General features: G+C 42.5%; 1 protein-coding gene across 8 annotated transcripts in view; it reads left to right on the top strand.

Moving 5' to 3' along the window:
* Positions 1–18533, top strand: part of Large1 (LARGE xylosyl- and glucuronyltransferase 1) — a 502729-nt gene that overhangs the window by 239224 nt on the left and 244972 nt on the right. For all 8 annotated transcript variants that reach the window (XM_074084325.1, XM_074084329.1, XM_074084326.1 and 5 more), the window contains one exon: positions 12698–12780. In XM_074084325.1, coding sequence (XP_073940426.1) covers positions 12698–12780 — 83 coding nt within the window. The remainder of the gene's footprint in view (positions 1–12697; positions 12781–18533) is intronic.

The following is an 18533-nucleotide window of genomic DNA, read 5'->3' as shown; positions in this document are numbered from 1 at the left end:
GGGAGTCTGAAAAGATACATAAGATACATTTTATTTGAGCAATCTGTTTTCTCCGCTAACACTTTGGAGTTCTGCTGGGATCACAAAGGAACATTTTTTATGGTGCGGGCTGTTCCTAAACTTGGTTGTGTATTAGAATTAATGCATATCAAAAATCCTTATCAATTGGATCCAGCCCAGACCTGCGGATTGAGAGTCTGGTTGTAGTGCCACAAAATATGGATATCCAAAAATACATATTCAGATGATTCTAAGATAGGAGAGATTATTTGGAAGTCACTTTTTAAAAGATGCAACATGGAGAAGTGATGTGATTCTCTTTATCCTGTGATCTCTGAAAGATAAAGTAGCAATATAGGCATTTAGATCTTGAACTTGTTGACTTACTGCCTGTTTTCTGATCTTTTGATTTGGGCCTGAGAATTAGATTTTATTCATTTATTTTTCTTGTTTCTATGATTCTTGTTCACGTTACTTCCCATCCCCCTAAAACCTTATTCTTGTAAAGTTCTGTGATGCACCCCTGGTCCTTTTCAGAGCTTGTGTGTGTGCATTTGAAGGCTGTCCCACCTAAGCAGCCTGCCACCCACATGCATTCATATTGAGGTGCTGACTGCATGCCCATTAGCAGTGCACTTCCAGTTTCCATCACTTGGTATAAGATTTTAGTGAAAAAGCCAGAGTGGGAAACAAGAAATGTCAGTCATTGGAGTCAAAATAGAAGCCTCCCATCTTTCTGGCACTTTTCCATTACAAATGCTGAAGCTCTTCCTGACATATTGTCAGAGTGCAGGGCCACACAGCCAAGGATGCTCCCTTCATTGGTGGTTGCGCTAAAACTTCTGCAGAGTCTGACAAGTATGTCTGAAAACTCTCCTGTAATGACATCCAGGCTGTCGGCTGAGATATCTGCTGATGGAAACAACAGGCCTTGCCAGTCCCTGTGCCCTCACATTGTCTCCTAATTATGTGGCCTTCAAACAACTGCCTGTTTCATTCCTGTGGACTTTTGTTGCCTGGGCAATGCCACTTGAGCAGAGGCCTGCTTTCTGGGTGCTGTGGAACTTGAAGCCCAATGATCCTCTTTGATACTCTCTGGTGCCCTGTACTTATGGACATGTGTATTTTTCTTGCTTTTCTGGTTATGGTCTATTCTAGGAGTCAGCTGTTATAGGCAGGAAAAAAAATCACTCCCTGTGGAAGCAGGATTCCCAGTCTTTCATTTGTCCTGTGACCTTGGACAATTCACTTTATACTTGGAATCTATATCCTCTTGAAATGAGAGTAGTAATATGTTCTTCCCAGTGCAGTTGAGGGTGAAACTGGATAGCAAGTGGGGAACTAACTTTGGAGTGTCCTATGTGCATGTCCTGGATGTTTTTCTTCCATATTACTACCTTACAAATCACCTGAAGCTTAGTGGATTAAAACAGCACCCATCACTTTTTGAGCTCTGCACAGTTTCTGGGATTCTAATGAGATTAGCTGAGTGGCTCTGCTTTGGGGGTCCCTTATGGCTGATTTAGTTTGTGGCTGGAGCAGCAGTTGCTGGCCCAGCATCTCTCCCTCTTCTTGTGGACTCAGGGCCTGTTCATGGGCCAGTTTGGGCTTCCTCAGCACATGGTGACTCTAGGCAGAAAGTGTAGAACATGGCAGCTGAAGGTTCTAAGTCTGAGTATTACAGGGGAGCAAAGCATGTGGTGTCACTTCTACTGATGGTGTGTTCTTTTAGTCACAAAAAGCCCAGTGTGGTGGAACCTCTGTAATCTCAGCTACTCAGGAGGTGATGGTAGGAGAATTGTGTTCCAAGGTCAGCCCTAGCAAAAGTGTGAGACCCTATGTGCAAAACGAACTTAAAGCAAAAGGACTGGGATGTGACTCGAGAGTTAGAGCATTAGCAAATGCTCAAAGCCCTGAGTTCCAGTTTGTTCCACTAACAAAACTCGAACAACAGCAACAAAAAGAAATGGTCCCAAAAGCTCACCCCCTTACAAGTAGAAAGTAGCCTACCCCTCATCTCCCAATGGATTATCAAAGAATTTGTGGAGATACTCTAAAACCACCATATACATAGTTTTCATGGAAAGCTGATGACTGGTGTCTTCTGACATCAGACTACCCTGAAAAGAAGTGTCTGTCTTCCCTTCTGCTACTTTGAGCTTCATTTCTTGGTAGCAGCATAACAGGAACAAGGAAGTATACGAGGTACCATGCTAACACTTTGTACTAAATTGAATCCACACAATATACTTTCCTCATTTTACAGATTAGTAAGTTACTAAGAGCTAAAGTTACACAACCAGGAAGAGGTGGAGCTGGAGTTTGAACCTGGGGAGTTTGCTTCCAGAACGTGTGCTGTGAATCACTGTACTTAACGCTCTGAGAGTTGAGGTTTCTGAGATCTATGCTCTAAGTACCTGAGCCCCACTGCAGATTGTGTATCCGTCAGAATGCTGGAGGGTGACCATCATGATGTTGGAGTCGCTGCTCACTGTGGAGGCTCTTGCAGCCCCGTGAGTGCAAAAATTCCTCAGTGGGGCTAAACAGGGATCTGTCTGTTCTTTAAGGATGTTAAATCATTCTTAAATTGCCTTCCAGATTGTAGCTGCATTTGTTAGCTCACGGGGTTTGGCATTTTGCTGGAGCCATTAAGTTTGTGAAATTTGACACCTCTCACATTTTCTGGGCCCCTAGCTTATCCCTCAGCATTTTGATCTACTTAAACTTTTTTTAACTTCACTTTTAAGCATTTTTACATAATAACTCAGCAGTTGAGGGGCTTGCCAGCTGTCTGCCCATATCTCACATTTCTGTTGGAGATGCCATGACAGCATTTGTACTCACATTTTATTAGAATTATGTCTTATTTGGGGCTTCTTGGAGGATGTAAGTCCACTGAAATATCCTCCCCAGATGTCAGCTCCTAGAATTGGAGAACATTACAGCTGTGAGGAACATAGTATGGTGGCCTTGTGCACTGATTATTGGGGAGCTCTTGGTGCCATGGGGGCATCTTTGATGTGCTGATGTGCTAATCTGTAATGTGTATTCGTTATTTACTGCTCCATAGCAAGATACCCCAAAACTTAAAACATTGATTGTTTATTATCTCATACAGTTTCTGAAAATCAGGAATCTGGGCGCTGAGCTGAGGACTGTGGCTCTGGATCTTTAATGGGGTAGCAGTTATGTCTGCAGGGCTGCAGTCATCAGAAGGCTTGACTGGGGCTGAAGTGTCTGCTTCTGAAATAGCTCAGTGTTGCTGGCAGCCTCTGTTCCTGAGGGCAGCAGCTAGCTTGCCCTGGAATAAGCAATCTAAACAGAAAGGAAGACAAAAGCTACCATGTCTTTTATGACTCAGACTCAGGTGTCATCTACCATTCTTCTGCTGAATTCCGTGGGTCACACAGTCTGACTCTGATACAGTGTATGAGAAGGTACAAAAATGAATGAAAACCAGGTAAGAAAGATCCTTTGGAACTGTCCTAGAAGTTAGCCATGACACCTTGGCCAGGGCAAGGGGCCAGACCTCTGGTAGGTTCCTATCTGAGCTTGCCCCAGAGTTGCCTTGTCTTGATCCTCTCTCACTATTGCACTGTGTTTTAAGTTTTCTTTTTAGAAAATATGCCACTGAGAACAGCAACAAATGTAAAGACAAAACCTCTCGTTTTAATTAATTAATTATTTTTTAATGGTACTGGGTTTGAACTCAGGGCCTCACACTTGCTAATCAGGTACTCTACCACCTAAGCCACTCCACCAGCCTATTTTGTGTTGGGTATTTTCAATATATGGTCTGATGAAGTATTTGCCTGGGCTGTCTTTGAACCTCAGTCCTCCTGATCTCTGCCTCCTGAGTAGCTAGGATTACAGGCCTAAGATACCTGTGCCTGGTTCAACCTCGGCTGTTTTTGAACCTCAGTCCTCCTGACTCCTGTCTCCTGAGTAGCTAGGATTAAAGGCATAAGATACCTGTGCCTGGCAGTAACCTCTCATTTTAAAGATGATGTGATTGAAGCAGAAAGGAGGTGAGGGGTCTTGCCTCTGTTTACAAAGTTGCTGCCACGCCCAGAAGATGATTCTAGCATCTCTTCTCCACTTCTCTGTGTCTTTTCCCCTGTGGTTTGGGAGGAGTAGAACATCAGTGTTATTCAGAGCAAATGAGATTGGACAGCTTTGAAAACAATGACTTTAATAATGTAGGGAATACTACCCCAGACTGGACTGGAAGTTGGATTCGGGAGTGCTGGCCACTTATGAGGATACTTAAGGCTCAGATCTTGAATGTAGGTCCTTGCATATGGTGTAAACTCTCTTTGTAATAATAGTTATTATTAATAATGGTGAGTACTGATACATACTGAATCATACAAAGTACCAAACCTTAAGCTCTTTACACAAATCATTTCAGGTAACCTGCCCAACATCTGTAACATTCATTGCCTCATTTTACAGACAAGGAAACTGGGGCTCCCAAGAGGTGGAGTTATGTCTTGGGGAGGAGCTGGATAAATAAGATGAAGAACCAGACTGAGAGCACAGTGTGAAAGCAAGAATGCTTAGGGAGCCAGCCCATGCATCATAGCATAGGCACCTTGAAAGAAGGACGTTGGACTGCTTAAGGCAATGCTACTATTCCTAACTGCTCCTGTGCATCACACAGATAGCACGTGCCAGGCACTATACTTTGCATGTGTTAGATCATGGACACAGTTTAAATATCCTAATTTTGCCGATAGGAAAGAACTCAGGCTTAGCCAGGTCACATAGCTATAAAGTGCTAATCAGTGTTGTAATTTTTCAAATTGTGGCTTTAAAAGCACGTAACAGAATTTGCCATTTTAAGCACACAGCGCAGTAGTGGTTAGTATGTTCACATGATTGTGCCTGGTTCTCAAGAGCTTTTTAATCTTACAGAACTGTGATCCATTAAACAACAGCTCTCTCTTTTTTTCCCTTTTCCCCAACCCCTGACCACCACCATTCTGCCTCTTGTCTGTATGAATTTGACTACTTTACTTTTATAAGTATTTGTCCTTTTGTGACTGGTTTTATATCATCTTGCCCTCAAGGTTCACTCATGTAGCATGTGATGGGGTTTTCTTTCTTCTTGAGACCTCATATGTATATACCACATTTTGTTTATTCATCTGTGGATGGACACTTGGGTTGTTCACCTACTTTGTCTATCATCAGTAATGCTACTTTGAACATAAGTGTGACATATCTCCTTGAGGTCCTGCTTTCATTCTTTGGGCTATAAACTCAGAAGATGGATTACTGTGTTGTTTCTATTTTTAACTTCTTGAAGAACTGCCAGACTATTTTCCACAGCTGCTATACCATTTTATATGTCTATCTGTGGTATGTAAAGGCTTCCACTTCTACACATACTACAGGTAGCTTTTTGTTGTGGTATTGAGGTTTGAACTCAGGGCTTGCTAGGCATGTCTCCACCCCAAAGGTAGAAAATCTTAGTACTTATAACGTCAGCTTCCTCACCTGGAGAAACCAGCTGTGCACTGATCACAAAGGATATTGAACAAATAATTATGCCTTCTGGCCATTTCTCTCAGGAGAAGCCACATTCTCACAAATGCCTATGAACTCTAGAGGATCCACCCTGTGCACCCCATCAGGCCCCCTCAGCTCTCCTCTTTGGTGCCCCTTTTCCAAGCATTCTTTCCTCCCGCTTCCTTAAACTCACCAGCTCCTCTCCACCTCAGGGTTCTTTCCTCTGCCTGGAATGCCCTGGCCTGGATACTTGAATTGTGTCCACCCCAGTGTCACATGTTTGCTCCACTGTCACCTTTTCAGAGGCAAATTACCAGGCTACTTTGTTTTAAAATATAAACCTATTCTTGTACATCTTGTTTCCCTGCTTAATTGTTCTTCTAGACTTATCCTCATCTGTTCTATATTTTAATTATATATATCGTCCTTCCTCAGAATCTGCAGAGATTGACTCCAAGACAGTTATAAAATGCAGCTGCACAAGTCCCTTATGTAAAAATGCATTGTATTTGTCAATAATCTATATGCATTCTCCCCTATACATTAAATCATCTCGATTATATACAATATCTAATATAATTCAGATGCTGTGTAAAAGTTTGTGACACTATATTGTTTAGAGAATAATTTAAGAAAAGTGTTTGTATATATTTAGTACAGACAAAAATTTTATTGTAGAATTTTCCACCCACATTTGGTTGACTCTCCGTATGTAGAATGGGGGGTATTGAAGAGAGACTGTATATTTCTTTATCTGATTAATTTCTCTGTCCTTCACTAGATAGCTCTTAGGTGGGGCCAGGGTTTGGTTTCTTTTACTCACTGTTGTATCCCCAGAATCTGCATTTAAGTCTGGCCACCATAGTTGTCTACCAGTTAGTATCTGTTGAATGATTGCCTGGATAATGTGTATGGACTTTTTAGATCAGGTTGGTCATCTTGATGTCCCAGTAGAAGGAGTACTTACCTTGATGGGTCTGTATTGGGCTTTTTTTAGACAATCCACCTGACCACAACATAGGTCTGTCTGCAATCAATTAGGCTTTTGTTGACCTACCTCAAAATTGGGCTCACCCTTTGCTATGTTTTCCAGGTGAGACATTGGGTTTCTGATTCCTCAGGTTATTATATTATTCATAATGCAAGGAGATCAATCCTAAAGCAGGTCAAGGATATGTGGTCAGGAATCAAGTAGACCAGGTTCTTTCCTTCACTATATTTCATCTTGGGCCTTGACTGTGAAGGGGTTATGCAGAATCACCCCTGAAAGTTTGACATTCCTGTTCTCATGCCTGGCCCTATAACTCCTATTATTCTACTCTCTCCCCTTCCTCTCCAAGTCCTTAATGACTTGTCTTCCAAAGTTGTAAGGCATCTACTTCTGTTTTTTCAGTGTAGAAACAATTTTGTCAACATACAGACTTAGATCAGTGGGTTTCCCAGAGACTAAAGGTGGCCAAGAGGTTTCTGACGTGGTTTTCAATGGCAAATTCACACTATAGTTTTTTGTTTTAATTGTTACATATGTGTTTTATTGAGGCAGGGTGCTGTGTTCCACAGCATATCTCTGTATTCATTTAGCTACTCAGACACAGAATGCCTGAACTTTGGTACCTTGGGCTATTTACTTACTCTCTGTGTCTCACTTTCTTTGTTTTCAATACTGGAAAACTAGATGTTAGGAAATCTGTGCATCCAGATTTTGTAGAGGCTACTGCTGAGGATGAGAGGTTAAACAACTCATCCAGTTATTTAGATGGCCAGAAGCAGACCTGGGCCACTGTCCAGCCTTCCTGACTGTCAGGGTGTTGTTCTTTGTGCAGTAGAGCCCTCCCCTGTTCCCTTCCCTTGCCTTTTCCTTCATTCTGGAAGAGAAGAAATTCTGGGACCTCAGAGCACGTGGTGGCAGGTGGAGGAAGAATGTTACCTTGGCTCATATAAGAGAAGGGAAGTTAGTGCTCCTTCTTTGAAGAAATTGGAAACAGTTCTTTGAACACTCCCAAACTCCATTGAGTCACAGCAGCTGGCCTCTGTTGAGTTTTACTGCCAGCGCTGTCAGATGACCAGGCAGAGCAGTGGTTCTCCAGGTGTAGCCCCTGGATCTCCTAACATAGCAACACCTGGATGCAGGTTGTTCTCAGCCCTTCACCTGTAACCTGAATCAGATGCTGGGGAAGAGACATGGCTAGTCTCAACAGCCCTGTATGTGACTGCTGCCCACTGAAGTTTGAGAGCAACCCACTGGATCTCCTCAAGCACACACAGAGCACAGTGTCCCCCATGTTACAGGACAGGGCAGCATGCAACTTCTTGTGTTCATCCTTCCAGGAGACATTATTAAGTGAGGGTTTTCCTGGTATGTTTTTTTGCTCTTGCTTATCTGATCTTCAGAGCAGCTCAAGGGGGTGACTGTTTGTATCCATTTTCCAGATAGGGCCATGGAAGATTATATCAGAGCCAGCACCCATAGTTTATGTGACAGTTCACGTGACCAGTGAAGGTAACTAAATAAGAACATTTGGCAGGTCCTTATCCATACCTAGCTTGGGAGTCTAAGTGTCACCTGTGCATTACTTCGCTTCGTGTATTATTACTCCCAGAGTTGCAGCTGAGGTCCCAAATCTGGCTGAGCTCTCTTTCGTAACACATCCGATGCCCACGTTTAGATATGTTTCCTGTCTCCCTGCTGCACTCTTTCCAAAGGAGATGCCTTAATGCATTGTGTTCTGAGGCAGAATGGCCTGAAGGGACCACCAGGCCTGGGCCACTACTAATGCTGGTGTTGGAGCAGCAGGGCCAGCACAGTGTAGCTACTTCTTCCAGGGCCATGGCTTGCCTGCCTTCCCATAGTTTGGTCTGAATTTCTTTGGGGACAATTAGTTTTGTCTGCATCCATTTATAAGAGAACGTTTTTCCTGCAGAGGGGCAGAGCACAGAGACATTTCTTTTTCAGGTTTTGTGGAGATTGATAAGGACTGTCACAAATCCATTTGGCCCTGAATGTCATGAGTGAGGAGTTGCTCTGGTCTAGTCACTGAAATTGTCCCCTGGAGTATCTCCCTGCACACTTGTGGTATGTATGGTGTGGCTCCCTGAGCCTTTTACAGGAGCCTTTCCAGCTGCCAGGTTAACTGTTGCTCTGTCTCTGCACTTGACCCTGGAGGACAGGAGCTAATTTACTTTCATATGCACAGTCCTGGTACCTCAGAGACCCCCACACCTTCATGTTAGAAATCCTTCCTGGAGATTCAAAAGTAAAGGTCACTACATGACCTGGGTGGTACCAAGAATGAATGCTAGTTCACAGCTCTGCCACTACCTCCACAGTATCTTCAGGTACACCTTGCAGATTCAAGCTAGATTGAGAAATATGCCAAGGACTAACAGAAGTGAGTGCAAGCTTTAAGCATGTCCTTAGACTGAGCCTTTTAGTCTGTGGCTCTAAGAACTTTTTAAAACTCCTTAAAGTTTATAAATGATATTTGTAATTCCCAAGTTTGTTGCATTAGTGCCCTTTCCTCAAGGGCCTGAAAGCCTGCTGGGCTGTCTTCCAGCCCCAGCACAAATAGCACACAGAGGAAGGGCTACTGCCATGGTCTGCTGCTGGAGAACACAGATTGCACAGTCAAGGTGTGACAAGGTTGAATGGAGAGCCAAAGGTGTGGACAGGGTGAGGGGAACCTGCTAGGGCAGGTAAAGCTCCCTGGAAGGAGTTGCTGCAAATTGGGCCTGAAGGAGGAGAAGCAGGGGGCTCTATGGAATCCAGCAATAACTGGAAGGAAGGACTGGCCTGTTATGGGAACAGGGGAAATCTGTCCTCACAAATTCCATGGTGCCTCCCACTGGCCAAACTCAATGAGAAACCAAGGGAGAAGGAGCCCAGTTAATTTGGTATCTGGAAAGATTGGGCTCTGAGGGCACAGAACAAGTTGGGACAGGATAGATAGTGAGTTTGAAGAAGCAAATGAAGATATCATTGCACCCTTCTTTCAGACTTTGTGGCAAAGATGTGTCTCTCACTTATAAGTATAGAGAGGGAGGCTTAGTGTGGGGTTCCCAGGTTGAAGAATCTTACATTCAGACCCCACACTTTCTTGGGAGGGACACCTGTGTCACTGAGATCATCTTTAACTGCCACACCAAGAAACAAACAGATCAGTACCTCATAGCTCAGAACCTAAAGTTACTTTGACAATACCCTTTTCTTTCAAGGAATATTTATGCCTGTTTCCTTCTTTCTCATTTCTGCCCCTACCCCTGACCAACTCCCATCGTGAACTTCCGTACCCACAAAATTTTGGGCCACCCGAACCCCTTCGAAGAGTGGATCTGATGATGCTCTGTTTTTCTTTTCTAGGGATCAGGGCCCTGCTGCTACATCTCCAGATGATGAATTTATTCATAGTGGCAGGTGTATTGGATGAAACTAGAGAGATTGGAAAATTATGTAAAATGTTTGAGAATGTGCATGCTTGTGCTTATGTTTAATGGACCCATTTTTAAAAGTCTCTGAAGCCTGAAGCCAAGACAAAGTTTGATATCTCAGAGGGCACATGTTTAAATATTTGTGACTCAGAAGAGCCTGATTCTGCATGTTTTTCCCCATCCCCATCCCCGTCCCCTTCCTAGGTCTATCTCCCAGTGTGCAGGCATTTTTCTATTCATTTCCTGCACGATTTAAATGGTGGCAGTTGCAGCCGCACGATAATCTTTCATCCTGAGTCTTTGGGATACATTATCCTGAGATAAGTGCTGGGGCCTTCCTTTTATAGGTAGAGAAATTAAGAGATGCATAAATTAGATTGAACAAAGGTAGCAATAGAATCCAGAGGGATCTGAACCTCTCCTGACCCCCTTTTTGTCTCCCTTCTTCTTCCTAAAACAGTTTCCTAGTGGTGGTTCTCTTGACCATTTAGCTAGAAAAATTCTTTGTTTGGGAACTGACTCGCACACTTGAGGGTGTGCAAGAATAACAGCATCCCTGGCCTCTAACCTTGAGGTGCCAGTCGCAGCCCCCCCACTGCCCTCACACCAAATAGGGACAACCAAGAATGTTTCCAGACCCTACCAAGTCCTTAGGACTACAGGGAGGATGTGAAATGACCCCTGCTGAGAACTGCTGCCTTTCAACAGACTACTTGTAGGTCTGGGTATCAGAGACTGAACTAATTGGTCAGAGGCAGCTCTAGGGCACAGGTTATATTTTAAAGATCTTTTGGGTGTTTCTGATCTACCACCAGATTTAAGAATTTCTGTTGTAGAATTTAAATCACCACTCTCTAAACCTGAGTTTCCTGATATGTGATGCAGAAAAGAACCTGACTCACGTAACAGTGAGACCTAAATCTGGTTATATGTGCAAAGTGTTAGGCACAGTGCCTGGTGTGTAGTCATTTGCTTGATACACATTAGCTATCATTATGCTCATTATTCCTTCATCTTTCTTGGCACTAAAGTACAAGAGCAGAGGTGGGCCTGTAGCATCCCAGCCAGGGTTGGGATCTCTGCACACAGGGTGGAGACATTGTGGGGGAAGCAGAGACAAGAGTGAGGCGGGGGTTCAGATGAACAGTAGTGGACACAGGCACAGTGGCATGGAAAGGTTGAGCCCATAGGGAAAATTAGGACCCTTAGTGAAGGCAGGGAGGAGCCATAGTACCTAGCAGCTCTGAGATTTCCTGCAGGTATGGCAGGCCTGTGGCTACAGGATTTCTGAGAAAATGAGATTCTGAATGAAAGTACAGTTGCCTCCTCTGCTCTTACACTTGGCACTAGAATGGTGGTGGTCAAGGTCAAGGTCATTGGGATCAAAGAGTCATGTGCATTGAGTGAGGCTGTTGGATGATTGGGTTTACCTATGATAGGTTCATTTTCTGAGGTTGTTTCAGGACCGGGGAAGAGGGTATGGCAGTCAAAAGTCAGTGTACAAAGCCCTGTAAGGGAATGACTAGGAGAGCAGAGCAGCACCTAGACGTGGCTGACCAGGGTAGTGGAGAATCCAGAGTCCATGCTATGAGTACTGTGAGTAGATCTGAAAAAGAAGAGCCATCTATCACCCACCTGCCCTTTAATTTCAGTGGTGGGTACCACAGGGATCACCCTTTTGCAGTACTTTGAGGACAGAATATGGTGGAATTGGCTATGATGGGACATGCATCTATTCAGTGAAGGCTGGGTTTCAGTAGTAGACACAGAATTGAGAAACACTGACTTGTCCATTCCTTGAGATGTGTGACGTCCCGTTGTGGTTACCCTAGAGCCCTGCTTCCCAGTTGGTCAAGCCGTACCACATGTAAAACATAATAATTTTATATTGCAGGAGGTCAACGGAAAAGTTGTTGGCATCAGGTCAGAGCCAATCTGAAGGTGCCAACCTGGCCTGAGGGTGTGAAGAAATGAGTCTTTATCACCTGTAATTCAATCATGGCACATCAAGTCACCCTACTTGGGAAGCCCTGGTCTGGAGGACCTTTTTTGGCTATGTTTAAGACGTGGTGTGCTGAGCATCATGTTCTGCTATTACAGCATTCTTTAACTCTGTACCACCATCCTGCACGACCCGGTCACAGGCCTTTCGGTGCAAGAGTCAGCAATGACAAGGCCAAGGTTCACTTCTGGAGTCCATGCCTCCAACTGCTTAGATGAGAGGACTTGTAAGGTCCTCTCAGTTCTGTTCCTGGAATAATATCCCAGATGGGGCCCAGAGATGTTCACTGTTCCCTTTCCCCCTACTGCCTGGTTGACCTTAACCTAAGACATCTCGTGAGAGTGTTCCACAAACTCTCTCAGCCACAACTTCTCAGTCTAAGGTCTCTGATTGTAGGTTCATTGTGTCATAGTGTATTCTTTCTTGTCTCTTTTACCAACTGCCATTGTTTCCCCACTTGGGGGCAGGGGACTCACTGTTTGCCTGTTTGAACCAAGCACCATTTCTCTCGTCCCCAAAATGTAATTGTAAAGAGCCTTTATGGCGTCCAGATGATGATAGCTCCATAAACCAATTAAAAATACTTTAATAAAACTCTCAAGTTACTCTCCACAGCTGCAGATAGTGCCCTTTGTTTTCTAATGAACCCAAAAAGAAGTAAGAATGATTTTTCTTTTTCTTTTTTGTGAGTCTGTAACCCTAGGAAGGCCAGATTCCATCTGTCTGACTGTTCACCCTGTGTTTCTCTTCTTGCAGACAATCCATGTCGCTATCGTCTGTGCTGGATACAATGCCAGCCGGGACGTCGTCACCTTGGTCAAGTCTGTTCTCTTTCACAGGTAAGAACAGCCTTCTCTTGTACTTTGCAGGTGATACATATCTTGGAGTGCCTGCACATCTCCTTGGGGAAGGGTTACATAGGAGGAGTTTTTCATCCATCATTTAAGCTGCCATGAAAATGTAATTTTTGTCCAAAATCTGAGGAAGATACTGTGTTACTCATGTTTAGTAGCACCAGTTAGGTACTGCCTTGCTACATTTAGAATTGTAGCTCTCAGAACTAATGGAACCTTCAAGGGATAGCCCAAATTAGATGCTTCAACTTCTCTATATCAGCGTCTGCTGCCTGGCAATCACCAGCTCTCTGTTTTTACACATCCTGTTGGTAGGTCTTGTTACATTCATATTTTGAAAACTTACCTCCTGGCACCTCAAAATATGACAGTTTTTGGAGATAAGATATTAAAAGAGCTGATTAAATTAAAATAAGTGTGAGCCCTAATTCAACATGACTGGTGTCTTTAAAAGAGAGAGCGTGAACAGAGGGAGAGAGATTAGGATACAGACCAAACAGAGGAAAGACTTTGTGAGTACACATTAAGAAGACAGCCTTCTACAAGACAATGAGGGTGCCTTAAAATACCTCAGATTTCCAGCCTCCAGAAATGTGCAAAAATCTGTTTCTCTCAGCCAGTATATGGTATTTTGTTGTGGCAGTCCCTAAAACTAATGCAGACTACTTTCTCTAGTCCAGTATGGCCTATACCACCTCTGGGTACTCCAGACTGTTAAGAAATTCTGTCTTGTCTAACTGAAAGGTCCCCCACAGATGACATCCATTGACCCCAGTGGTCCCCCATGGGAACAGTGAAAGGAGTGGTTCTTCTTCCATTCTGAGGCAGAGATCCTCTCAGAAGTAGTCCTTTCTTGATGTCAAACTTTCACCATTTGCTTCTGCTTTCTCATGAGCCTTTTCTTCTGCTCCCTATTTTGGTTGATATCTAGAAATACATAGGGTCATGTCCAGAATTGAGTCTGCAGTTCTAGCCAGTACCCTTCACTCTACTTCACCTTCTCATTGGATGAAGATCCTACTCAGCTTTAACCAACAGTTCAAAAAGGCATCAGATGTCCAGGACAGAGAACAGTCTTTAGAAGCCCTCAGATTACCTTATAATGATCAGGGTAAAGTTTAATACCTGAATCCAACCATCACAGTCACAAACAAAGATGGGAAAAATAATGGACTCCAATACCCACATGCCCTGCATAGAAGTGGGATTATTTTTGGTTCCACCTTCTTGCCCAGTTCCCCACTGAACCCATCTATCATCAGCACCTTGCTCCCTCTTAGATTCAGTTCCACCCCCATCTCCATTCCCCCGGATGTCTACCTGTTCTCTCATCTTCTTGCCTCCCTTTTCTGCTCTTCAGATCCATCCTTTCTGACTCCAGAATAATATTTCAGACAGGCAAATCTGTTGTCGTGAAACCTGTCGTTGGTTCTCCTCATTGAAAGAAGGGGACAGAACGTCTTTGCTGTGGCACACAGACCATTGGTGTCTAGTGTCATTCTCCACAGTGTTTTTCCTCATCTTCTTGCTTGGACTTCATGCCCTACCACTCTTGTCTGCCTGTAGCTCCCACATTCTACGTGGTGTTGCCCTGCTGCTTTGTCTACCTACTTTTTCTTCTCAGTTTTTGCCCCAACCCCAAATGGGGAAACTCCCTTTTTATACTATAAGACTTTGTATAGGTGGCACACCTAACAACTATACCATTTGTAATTCAGTCTGGATTTCTGCTTCTCTTTGACCAGCCTACAACCCCTTGTACCTTTTGGATGTATTCAGATACTTTGCTCTGTACATATCCATCCGTGATATGTCTTCTGTAGCAGAATATAGGCCTTCTGCAGACAGAAACCGTGCCTTATTTTTCTGTGTCCCTAGTATCTTATCGTGTATTGTATACTGGTGAATGTTTACTTGTTTAGCACTTATGTGTAGTGGAGTCCATTGAAAAGGGACCTGAAGATATTTTATGTCTTCCCCACACCCTCCAAGTGCTGGGGTTTGAACGCAAAGCCTCACACTTGCTAGGCAGGCACTCTTCCATTTGAGCCACTCCACCAGCCCTGAAGATATGTTTATTCAATGAGTAAACTAAGATACTGAGCCCAAACTTGGATCCCTTTCACATTCATGCCAACAGCCTTGAGAGCCTTCAGCAGGTTACTTTAACCCTTTAATTCCTATAGTGGTTTAGTTTTTGCTGTATCTTATTTTTCTGTAACAACATTTTTTTATTACTAAACTACCCAGCATGATTCTTTTGCTGAGCCCTCGTATGTTGCTGTGGTCAGCAGGCTGATTAGACAAACTTCAAATTTCTTGCCGTCCTGGAATGGGAAAGGGGGTACAGGTAGTCAATAACAAACAAATATGTTAACAGTACCAGTTAGCAACAGGGACCATCTCCTTTTCACCTAGCTCTGTTGGAATTGTGATTTCAGTTGTACATCTGAGGATGACATGGAAATGTCAATTAAAGAATAGCCAAATGGGGCTTGAGCCTGTGAATTCTGACTTGAGGCGAGGTGTCATTTCTACTCGGCCACACCTGCTGTACAGTTTCAGAGATTCCTTGCACTTCTGTGCACTTCTGCAGCCTCGGTCTGCTCAGAACCAGACACTGTACAGGCTGAGCATCACATGCACCAATGCTTCTCATCTTTTATGTATTTATTCCTTGTCTCCTTTAAAGAACTCCAGCCCCTCTCTGATAGAAAAAAATGCTTTTAGAGAAGAGTGTTTACATAATTATAGATACTCAATTATGCTGTTTCTCAATTATTAATTTTAAGGTCATGAAAAGTTCTGATGTTGTTGAGTGTGAATTTTATTCCTGTTGCTTTAGCTACACAGGACATAATCCGGTAGTTGTTGAAATTGTAAGAATCGTATTGAGTATAAAGTTTTACCCCTACAGCCACTACACAGCACAAAGTCATTAAATTTTAAAATAGCAGTTTTATTAGCAGCCATGGATGGTAGGCTATGTTTTCATGGAGGCACTGGAATTTGAGAAGAAAGCCAGTTATTAGTATTTGTTATGAAAATTCTGTATCCCACATCAATGATTACTTGATCTTCTTGGACCAAATGACCACTGAAGTACCCCATCCTTGAAGTTTTTCGGCAATAAGAGTGATTCTGTGAATTGATGCACTGGAGATACTGATTTGGAATAATAGGACAAAAGGACAATTGAAAGACTTTCTGCTCAGAAAGTCCAGCTATAAATAGCTTCATTGCCTCCTAAGCACGTTACGGGGATTAACTAAGACATGGTTATAAAATACGTTGACAAATGAAATACCTTCCTAATGTTAATAATAACATAATAATAGTGGTGCAGGATGCTTCTTTTGGATTTCGCTGTTAATTACAGTAATTAGATTTATTTTCCAGACAAGATTTTCATTTAAGGCTTGCTTTGTTATATCAAATCAATTTTATTTCTGTGGTATGCATGGCGACAGTAAGCACACTATATTTTAAGATAGTAAGGGAGTGATATGAGCACTGTTGTAGTGGCACTGAAAATTGCCATAGCCTTCGAAAGAAAGGTATGTCAGAGTCCTTGACCTCACATGACTACATTAGGTATCCTGTCTTAAAAAGATGAGCCAAAGTATAGAAGAACCTTCTATGAAACATTGTTTATAATCATAAAACTAGATGATACTTAAAAATAATGAGAATAATAGAACATCTCTTACAAAAAGCCATGCACTTAAATTGCTTGGCTTTAAAAATATATCCTAACGTAGAGAAATGCTTATGATATAAAATCAGTGAAAGTAAAATCCAAAATGGAATGCATAATATATATTCCAGTATATAAATATGCTTTTTATATACATATGCAGGGGATGGAAGACTAGCCAAAAATGCATTAAAAAAGGAATTTTTGCAAGTCCTATTTAGGTGCCTGAAATAAAGGTGACCTTGTTTTTGTTTTCTCAGTCACATGTATCTTTTGTCCTATCATTATATAACCTGTATGGTGAAGAAAAAGGTGGGTGATAGAATATATACAAAGTATATATGAGGAAAATTTATTACTTAGTAGAAAATAGCATAATGCATATCTGTCTCCTTGATGAAAGGGTATTCAGAGAAAAATTTGGGGAATGCCTGTTACTCCAATCCTAATTACAAATCAGCTGGGAAATATGGTTGCCCTTCATGTAAACCCAACTCATTGTGAACAGAGAAAATAAATATTTACTTAGCATGTAAGTGTTTACCTCCTATGCAGGAAGGTAGATCAGCTTGTAAAAGTTTAATATTTGTTTACCAGATGGTCACCTGACTCTGATAGTCTGCATTCTTGTTGACTGGAAGAAGCAGGTTATTTCCCTTACTTTGCATATCAGGCAGTTTGTTATTATGCTTGTTGATTTTAAAAAATATTCACTCATGTCCATAAAGAACAATGGAGGAAAAAAGAGCATGTTTGTGTCCATTAAGTGCCTCTAATATCTTCCTACTTATTCTGACTTAAGTAGAAGTAGTGTCTAGGTTGTGAAAGCAGAGCATAGGATTAGACTGAGACAAGGAAGCCAGCCTTGTTCCACTTTTTCCCTGTATGAGCTGGTGACCCAGCAGTCACTGAGCTTGGAGCCATGTTGTGCATATGGAAAAGATATCCTACTGCTTACTTAAGAAATACTAGCGTAATCTTCACCCCACATCAGGCTGTATTCTACCTGTCATCCATTTATTAATGCTTAGACTCTTCCTATACCCCCTTGAGGCACTATTATTATCAGACAGTGTAACTGAGAACCGCATGTGAAGTAGTGGCTGAAGGTCATACAGAGAGGATGGGCAGGGCCAGGTTTGAATCCAGTCAATCTAACTTCAGCGTCCGAGCTCTTTGCCAGATTAAGTCACTGTTTTTAGTATAATTATTCCTATTTTTAGCCTTAATTATAATTTGACGCTACAGTATAAACATTATCATCATCACTGTGCTCTCCATGATTATCCCCCCGGCTATATGTTTTTGAGGTGTTATGCATACTACACATAAAAGTTGTAAAGGCCTTGGCATCAGTGTTTCTAGTAAGGTTTAAGAAGATAGCATGGGGAGGTAATATCTTTGAACTGGTAGGAGGTTTGTGCGCTTTGGTCAGGCCTTTAGATGTGAAACCAAAGGGAATTAATCTTTATAGTGAGCTTCACATGGGCTATTGCATTTGAACTTCATCCCAACCTGATGCAGTAGATTCCACCATACCTACAAATGGACAGAGAAACAGGCTCAGAGATTACAGAGTTCATTGTAGGTCCAGTCTTTTTGTTGTACCACAAGGCCTTTTAAATTTTCTAGAAAGTCACTCTGTTCCCCCGTGGAGAGCTTTGCTGACTTGTCCTTGAATCTTCCCATATTATCAACACCACTTGGCCTTCCTCAAACTGAAGACTCATTGCAAACCCGTTATCCCACTGCTGTGATGTTCTGAAATGAGTTCTGTTAAGTCTCTAAGTGTCACAGATTCACTGAGCATTCAAGGTACCATCACAGCCTCTTTTCTTGTTCTAAAATTGCTATTGCATGTTTAGGTTAATAACTAAAGATTTTCTCAGCTCCTACGGCCTTGTGTATCTTAATAAAAACAGACCTTAGATTGTGGGGACTATGGCATATTCCTGATGAAAGAAGCAAGAAGAGGCAGGAAAAGAGCAGTGATTTGATTCTCATTGTCTCTTTTGTAGCATGGTATTTATTGCATCTCAAT

This window comes from Castor canadensis, chromosome 8 (genome assembly GCF_047511655.1).
Source record: "Castor canadensis chromosome 8, mCasCan1.hap1v2, whole genome shotgun sequence".
In the NCBI taxonomy this organism is placed as follows: Eukaryota; Metazoa; Chordata; class Mammalia; order Rodentia; family Castoridae; genus Castor; species Castor canadensis.
Note: the sequence above shows the minus strand (reverse complement) of the source record. Positions and strands in the feature narration are given on the sequence as shown.